The sequence below is a fragment of the Limulus polyphemus genome, unplaced genomic scaffold (assembly GCF_000517525.1).
Source record: "Limulus polyphemus unplaced genomic scaffold, Limulus_polyphemus-2.1.2 Scaffold9713, whole genome shotgun sequence".
Lineage (NCBI taxonomy): Eukaryota > Metazoa > Arthropoda > Merostomata > Xiphosura > Limulidae > Limulus > Limulus polyphemus.
The window spans coordinates 6,624-15,759 of record NW_013675323.1 but is presented as its reverse complement, the minus strand read 5'-3'; the positions used below and the strand labels follow the sequence as shown (position 1 = coordinate 15,759).

The window sequence follows — 9,136 nt, the reverse complement described above, 5'->3', positions numbered from 1 at the left end:
CATTGTATGATATATCTACACTGTCAGAACTGTAAGCTAAGTAGATCAAAAGTGCAAAGTCCACTGAAGCTTAATCAATGTGTCTTGACAGGTATGAGTTTGACTCTATTCATTGTATGATATATCTACACTGTCAGAACTGTAAGCTAAGTAGATCAAAAGTGCAAAGTCCACTGAAGCTTAATCAATGTGTCTTGACAGCTATTAGTTTGACTCTATTCATTGTCTGATATATCTACACTGTCAGAACTGTAAGCTAAGTAGATCAAAAGTGCAAAGTCCACTGAAGCTTAATCAATGTGTCTTGACAGGTATGAGTTTTGATTGTAGTCATTGTCTAATATATCTACACTATTTTAACAAACTTATTCTTTATTAATTAGTGTCAAGATGAATTCATAGTTACCTAATTACCTGTAATTAGGAACATTGTATTAATTTGGGTTTATTTTCACAAACACTAAGTACCATTTTATTTCTAGAAAAGAGAAGGCTTTGGAAGTCTTGATAAACACCAGCAGGCTACCTGAAGCAGCCTTCTTTGCTCGCACATATCTCCCAAGCCAAATTTCTAGGTAAGATTCTGGTAATTTTTCAATTAGAGAAAAAGTGTTATTCATATGTTGGAACTGTTATGTTTTTGCTTTTCAGTATAACATGTTGGATGTAACAACAGCTTTTCATAATAGCTATCTTCCAGTGTGTGTGGTTTGAAAGACAGATTGAAAATCTTAATACTTACACTACAGGCATCTTTTTTCTGTGCATGTCATGAGGGTTTAATGAGTTACATTCTAAACTTAATTAAACTACTTTCTTATCATGGTATACAAGTAGTATAAAAACATATTTAATAATCCAAATTTTAATATTTTATAAGATTTAAGTTCTTAATTTTATATGGAATATTAAAATAAATCCTCAGTTAACCCTAACATGAGATTTATGACATTGGTACTCTGGGCATCCCATCTTCTCTAATTTATTTACCACCTCTCCAATAGGTATGAAATTTAACATAAATTACTCATTATAATGTTGTCATCACTCAGGCAAAGCATAGTTTTTTTAACCTTTAATCTTATTTGCTTTCAAAGCCATAAACTAGAAAACTGGACCCCCTCTTGACATGCTCACCTGTCATATCCTCTCCTTCAGGAATTGCCAATAGTTCTCTCTGACGTTTAATACCATTTCATTTATAACCAATAGAAATCCAAAGTTTTAAACTATCAAGTGATGTATTATATTATGTTGTTTTCTGTACAGAGAATTGCCTATTTTGCTTCCAGTTCAAACAATAACAAGTTTAGCCAAATTTTTAATGTCTCTTGTCACATAGATAGAAAGCCAGAAAAATTGTGATACTTGTGAGACATTGTCTGATTTTTTGTATGATATTATTCTGTGTTCTTTGTTGCATTAATTAATTTAATAAAAAAAACTTTAGTGCAGTAGTACTATTAGTATACAAAAAAAATTGGTAGGGTTAATTGTCATTGACAGTCAACAGCGAAAAAAAAAGTACTGGGTAAGTTATTTCTTGTATTCTTTATTTATTATCATAAAAGTAACTAAAATGTAAAAATTAAAAACTTTTTAGGTTAGATTACGTAAACTATAGAATAATAATAAAAGAATTTCATGAGGTAATTTTGTAAGTAGCTTGTGCGTTATACAATTTGATTAAGTAACTTACAACATACATGGCACAAATATTAGTTAGGCATGGTTCAAAGGGCAGTATAACATTAAACTTTAAGGATAAATAGATGTATACTGTTACAAGTTTAAAGCTACTTAGGATAAACAAATGTAGTTTCATGTTACAATTTGAAGTCATTCTAGAAAGAAAAAAGGGGTAATTTAGATTTACTTCAATTTCTTTTTTGGTGGTTATGAGGTGGGTCGACTTGACTGACCTCGTATAAAGTTAGGGTAGAGAAAGTAATGGACAAAATATAAAGTTTAACAAAAAAAAAACGTTTGAAATGTATTTAGGATGTTTTATAGAATATGCATGTGAAATTTGAGATTTTTCAGATGAGGAAAAGTATTTTGAATCTTAACATAAAAATCACTTTGCTCTCACAGCATTCAACACTTTGACTCCATGTATTCATGGAGAAATTTTCAGTGAAAATACTTCATTAAAAATTCTGATCTGTTTGTCTACAAATAACTTCATGTTTACTGAAAGCTTGCACAATTTTGTGAAAATACACAAGACTATGGAAACTATAGAGGTCAAATTGGGGTTATGAACTTGGCCGATTTGACCTGTAGCAAAAGGGAAAGTTAATTGATTTTTGTTACAAATTTAGGTAAGGAATATTTCCCAACCATTCCTCTAAGAACATGGAAAATTTGTGCATGTGTTTATATATATATCACATTTAACCTTTTCCAATCCAATGGCATTACCATTTCTGAATTTGCAAGGATAAAGATTAATTATGTCACCATATGTGAAGCAAAGATGCTTCAAAGATAAAACAAGATAACTATTAAACAAATTTTGACCTTTAACTTTTTTTATAAATTTACAACTTATAAGAAATAAAACCACTATGTAACATAGTAATTTTATTATTCAATACGCTTGTAATTGTTGCCCTAAAAACCCAGATTTCACACAAGCATTTGTACAGTCACAGATCTAATGATGTCATCTCCTAGATACTTTATTGAACTAAATTTTACAATAAAATATGTATCATTAAAACTGATATCTTAAAATATCTTATTTATTCGAAGAACCTCTGTAATCTACAGGGCAGTTTGAAATAACCAGTGGGAATATTTTTAATACAAAAAGTAACCGACAAAGAAATTAATTCAACAAAATAAACAAGCAGAGGAACTAGTAAAATTAATTTATTGCATTTACATACTATTAAAAACGAGGGAATCCTCAATAGCTGCTGCACTTGAAATTCTGTTAGGCAGGATTAGAATAAATTATTCTGTAAGACCTTTTTCCCCCCTTTTTTATTAGCAATATTTTTCTCCACCAGCAATATCAAACAAATATACCCGATTCGATTTTATTACTCATCAGGATCTCTACCAGCCTACCCTTAAATTGAAATTCATTTAGGCAGGATTAAAGTATATTAATCTATGAGACTTTTGGCATAGTCAAATACATCAATCAAACGGGTTTGACCTTCTGAGTCCAAAACTGTAATTAGATTTCAAATCAGTCAAGAAGTGATGAAGCTATGAGCTAAAAATTTGTTTTGGAAAAAAAAAACTCTGAGCCATTCTACGAGCCGCTATGCCGTGGCTAAAAATGATTAATTTATTTGAAGGCTTCTAAATAATAACTAAAAATTTAGAAAAGTATAATCCACCTAAGGAAAAAGGGAGCTCTAATTCAAGCAGGTTGTTAGAAAGAAAACGATCCCAGTTTTAAGACAGTGTGTTTGTGGTTTCAGTAGTTTACATTCATTTTAGCAAAGTTATTTTTCCCCCTAAAACTTTCAGAAGGAGTTTTAAGGAGTTTTTTTTTGTTTTGTTTTTCTCTCTATAGGGTAGTAAAGCTGTGGAAAGCAGGTGTCATGAAAAGTAACGAAAAAACAGCCCAAGCTTTAGCTGATCCAGAAGAATATGAAAATCTCTTCCCTGGACTTCAAGAAGCAATCAAGGCAGAAATATACCTGAAGAAAGAAAGTGGGAATTTATCACCAGCAGCTAATTATCTGACACATCCTGTAATTTTTATGATTTTCTTTAACATAAATTTATAACTTCCCAACCTACTTTTAAACAGTTTCAACAAAACTTATTTCTTAATGTGTGGAAGAATTATTACTGAAGTCATATACTTTTGACATATAACTCATGATATGATATGAAATTTCATATTTTAACTGATAATTATTATACTGAACTGGAACATTTTTGATTGATGACGTATTATCTAGTATTGAAAGTTCACATTTTAATCAGTTGTTACTGAAGTTCTGTATTTATCTACTGATTTTGTTGCTTACATCTCGCATTGTCAAAGAAATTATATTGAATTTTCACATTTTTTTTCAAGACATTACTCTGAAATGGATTGTCACTGCATTAAAAAAATTTTAATACATAGGAATTACTGAAATCCAACGTTTTTTATTTACAAATGAGAATTACAGAAATTTCATGTTTGTCTAATAGATGACTCATGAGAGAAATGTGGTAAGTGAAATGCAGGAAGCTGAAGTGGCTGGAAAGTTTGAGTATTCTGTAGCAGATACGCTGAAAGAAGTTAAGGTAAAGTGATAATACGTCAACATTTTAATTTCATTCTTGTTCTATTTATTGAAACTTAAATAATAAGAAAAAATTATATCAATTACGTACTCACCAAAAACGAACTTCTAAACGTTCTGCTTTATAGCAGCATTTTACTGAAAAAAAAATCTGCTTAAGAAGTAAATTTTAAACACTAAACAACTTCACTGTATTGATTTCATTCTGTTATCGATGTCTAGGTTTATTGTGAAGAAAAGTGTGTGAAGTTAAGTATTTTTAATCTTGATGAAGACGTCTTCGAGAATGTAAATAAACCTCATTTATTCCTATAATTATAATCTGAAAGTAGTTTATCGAATTAGAGAGGCTCTTTCTTGAAAATATGTGTGGATTGTTAATTAAACCATTACTTTTAAATCAGGTATTTTACATGTGAAGTACACAGAGTTTAGTAAGCTATACATATACTGTTGCTTAGAATCCTAGTCCAGAACAACTTAGTCCTAGAGACAGAGATGAGAATGTGGAAGAACTAAATGTGGGTACTGTGGATATTTCCCAAATTGAAGAAGAATTGGAGCTAGACATCAACAACTTGGTCTTAGATGAAAACATTGACACATCAGTAAGTGTTGTTTAAATGTTGGCTCTGTTTTGATACAACAGTAAGTGTTGTTTAAATGTTGGCTCTGTTTTGACACAACAGTAAGTGTTGTTTAAATGTTGGCTCTGTTTTGACACAACAGTAAGTGTTGTTTAAATGTTGGCTCTGTTTTGACACATCAGTAAGTGTACTGTTTAAATGTTGGCTCTGTTTTGACACATCAGTAAGTGTTGTTTAAATGTTGGCTCTGTTTTGACACATCAGTAAGTGTACTGTTTAAATGTTGGCTCTGTTTTGACACATCAGTAAGTGTACTGTTTAAATGTTTGCTCTGTTTTGACACATCAGTAAGTGTACTGTTTAAATTGTGGCTCTGTTTTGACATAAGTAAGCGTGTTGTTTAAATTGTGGCTTTCTTTTGACACAACAGTAAGTGTTGTTTAAATGTTGGCTCTGTTTTGACACATCATTAAGTGTACTATTTAAATGTTGGCTCTGTTTTGACACATCAGTAAGTGTACTGTTTAAATGTTCGCTCTGTTTTGACACATCAGTAAGTGTACTGTTTAAATGTTCGCTCTGTTTTGACACATCAGTAAGTGTACTGTTTAAATTGTGGTTCTTTTTGACATAAGTAAGCATATTGTTTAAATGTTTGCTCTGTTTTGACACATCAGTAAGTGTTGTTTAAATGTTGGCTCTGTTTTACACATCAGTAAGTGTTGTTTAAATGTTGGCTCTGTTTTGACACATCAGTAAGTGTCGTTTAAATGTTGGCTCTGTTTTGACACATCAGTAAGTGTATTGTTTAAATGTTGGCTCTGTTTTGACACATCAGTAAGTGTATTGTTTAAATGTTGGCTCTGTTTTGACCCATCAGTAAGTGTATTGTTTAAATGTTGGCTTTGTTTTGACCCATCAGTAAGTGTGTTGTTTAAATTGTGGCTTTGTTTTGACACATCAGTAATTGTGTTGTTTAAACTGTGGTTTTGTTTTGACACATCAGTAATTGTGTTGTTTAAACTGTGGTTTTGTTTTGACACATCAGTAAGTGTGTTGTTTATACTGTGGTTTTGTTTTGACCCATCAGTAAATGTGTTGTTTAAACTGTGGTTTTATTTATGTTCAGCTAACAGATGAGTTCCTCTCTTTACTTTTTAATGTCTTTTTATTTCACTCCTGTGCCTTATTTACATTATATTTTCATTTGTTTGTGGTGTTCTTGAGAAAAATGTTAATGATATATTTGGGAGAGAGATTTCATTATTAATTATGTTCTTGAGCTTCTTGACTGTTCATGGTATTCTTGAGACAGCTTCTTCAGTATTTAAGCTATGCAAAATCACCTATGTATTTATTAAAACAACAAAAATATTTTAAGGACAGAAAATACCAAAAGGGTTAGAATTTTACTAGTTTATTGTTTAGCTAGATGGAAAAAACTCAGTTTGATTATATTGCAGTGATATTCAAAATGCTAAGGCCAATTTGATAGTCTTTCCAACTTGAATAATGACCTTGAGACAGTCTTCACTCCATTATTAACATCCTTGGGATATAACCTTCCTTGCACCTGGATTAGATGTTATAACATACATCATTCAGAGGATACATCCATCAGAGCCCACACCAACTGTAGCACTCTTTTGATTCTGTTTTACATTACATGACTTGTTGTTGAAGGACACCTTATTCTTGCTTAGTTTTGTTTCTTTACACAGCTTAGAAGTTAGATCTCCTTTCTAAGGTATCTGTATTCAGGCATTGGTTGTTTATGTTAGGCTCCTCACAGCATGTTTTTGGAATTTTTTTATTTGCTGCGCTTACATTTGTGTGTGATATTTTACTATCACTTAATTTCTCATTCTGATTATCAGGTTATAATTTTTTCTTGACATAGTTAAATTCTGTTACTGCCTATAAAATGAGATGAGTTTGTATATTTTAGTGTTTCCTTGCACACACGTGTATTCTTAACGGAGAGATTTACAAAAACTGTGTTTGTCTTTTCTCGCAGGAAATAAACTTGGATGAAGATTTATTAAGTGAAGATTGAAAGCATTCCATTATTTGTTCTGTAAAATCTTTACAGTCACTTTTTTCATGGTAAGCAGGTTATTTGAAGGTGTTACATTTGGAGATCCAAACAACATAATTATGTAAAAGTGTAGTCTGTTAATAAAATATACATTGCAATTAATTTGTATCAGACATTTTATTTGATGTGTTTCATATCTTAATTTTATCATTGATCCATATTTAATTTATTATTTCATGGTAATGATTGTTAGTTATTTGTATTTAATATTCAGAATGTTTAATTACATATTTAAGGGGTTGCAAACACTTTCTTGGTGGTTTTATCACATTAAATTTAGGTGCTTGATATATTGTTGTTTAATACTTCCACTTTTAAAACAGCATTAAACATTATCAGATAATCTTTATACAGCAGAAAACCAAAAGGAAATGGTGTAACATTGAAGACAAAAAAATTTGAATACTAATAATAAAAAACAGGAGAATTTGGTAGTAATGACTAACAAAGAGTTGGCTAAATTTAGTTGAAAACACTTTAATTTTGGAATTTTTCAAATTGCTTTATAAATCAGCATTTAGATAAAAAATATTGAAGCATAACACAGAGGGCTGGGAATATATGAAAATCAACAATTTACATAATATCAGCCAATATAAAATCACAGTGGAATGGCATGTGTCAGAACTACATTTTACAATTTTGAATTTTATAGATGATATCACCAAAAATTGATTGCCCTTTCTAACACTCAGATAATAAAGATGGTGGATTTAGAATTTTAAAACAGGACTATCTTTTGTAATTAACTTGGAGTGCCAGGACCATCCAGAAAGACACTTTTAAAAAGTCTTTTCCCAGCTGTGTTAAGCAAAGTGCAGCATTTTGTAACATGAACACAAAGATCAGTAGGAAAGTCCATCCATTTGTCTTGGGCAACAGCATATAACATGATCAAGGAGGATCTCCATTTGTAACATGAACACAAAGATTAGTAGGAAAGTCCATCCATTTGTCTTGGGCAACAGCATATAACATGATCAAGGAGGATCTCCATTTGTCTTGGGCAACAGCATATAACATGATCAAGGAGGATCTCCATTTGTAACATGAACACAAAGATCAGTAGGAAAGTCCATCCATTTGTCTTGGGCAACAGCATATAACATGATCAAGGAGGATCTCCATTTGGAAAAGGAACACAAAGATCAGTAGGAAAGTCCATCCATTTGTCTTGGGCAACAGCATATAACATGATCAAGGAGGATCTCCATTTGGAAAAGGAACACAATTCACCTGTACACGAGTTGCTTCTACAACACGTCAGTTCAACTGTTGTATACCTCAAGCAGCTCCAGAAATATTCATGCTATTGTATATGAAAACATGGATTTTTCTACAATTGAAGTGTTGAAACTGATGCTGGGAAGCTATCATCCTTTTATACTAGATAAATTAAGAAAAGCACAGAGGAAGAGGATTATACCTTGGACATCACAGCATTTAGGAGTGGAAACTATGCTGTAGGGCTATTGTCAAGATGCACAAATAAAGCAAGACCAGAGAAAGGGATGTGGCGAGGCTCCAAAATTGATTAATGTAATATACTCAACCTTTATATGAACTCTCACACAGTGATGTAGAAGACCATATAACTATCCCAATTAACAGTAGACAACCTTCTTGACCAAATAATTTTACAGCAAGTACCACCTAGAGGTGAATTAGCACATCTCAACCAGATTTACATTGTTTCAAAAACATTTACAAATTTTGTGAAGGTATATATATGGTATCTGCATACCATGTGACATGGAGTGAATATCTGATGGTGTTACTAATTTACATAGCTTTTAACTTTTACTGATTGGTAAAATCTGACAAAATTTTTCTCATTATAAAGACCACGCTGCTTTTAACCCTCTCGTAACCACTACAAAAGCATGAAGGTATACATACTATAAACTCTGAAAGTACTTAATGTTCCGTAATGAAATCTGCAAGCTTTTAGTAAACATTACAAGTATTTTGTACACAAAAAATATACTTTTTTAAATTATTTTTACAAAAACTTTTTCCATGAATATATGGAGTCAGAGTGTTGACTGCTCCAAGTGCAAAGTGATTTTCATGTCAAGATTAAAAATACTTTTCTTTATCTGAAACTTGTGAAATTTGATTTGTGTAATCTCCAGAACCTCCTAAATGAATATTGAATGTTTTATAACATTTATAATGTTATTTATAAC

General features: G+C 31.2%; 1 protein-coding gene across 1 annotated transcript in view; it reads left to right on the top strand.

Annotated features, from left to right (window-relative positions):
• The window catches only part of LOC106476053 (coatomer subunit beta'-like), an 11,464-nt gene extending 4,404 nt beyond the window's left edge, over window positions 1-7,060 (top strand). The window contains exons 2-6 of the mRNA XM_022380026.1: window positions 483-575; window positions 3,536-3,716; window positions 4,168-4,263; window positions 4,724-4,870; window positions 6,867-7,060. Coding sequence (XP_022235734.1) covers window positions 483-575; window positions 3,536-3,716; window positions 4,168-4,263; window positions 4,724-4,870; window positions 6,867-6,905 — 556 coding nt within the window. The 3' untranslated portion in view covers window positions 6,906-7,060. The remainder of the gene's footprint in view (window positions 1-482; window positions 576-3,535; window positions 3,717-4,167; window positions 4,264-4,723; window positions 4,871-6,866) is intronic.
• The last annotated feature ends 2,076 nt before the right edge of the window (window positions 7,061-9,136 follow it).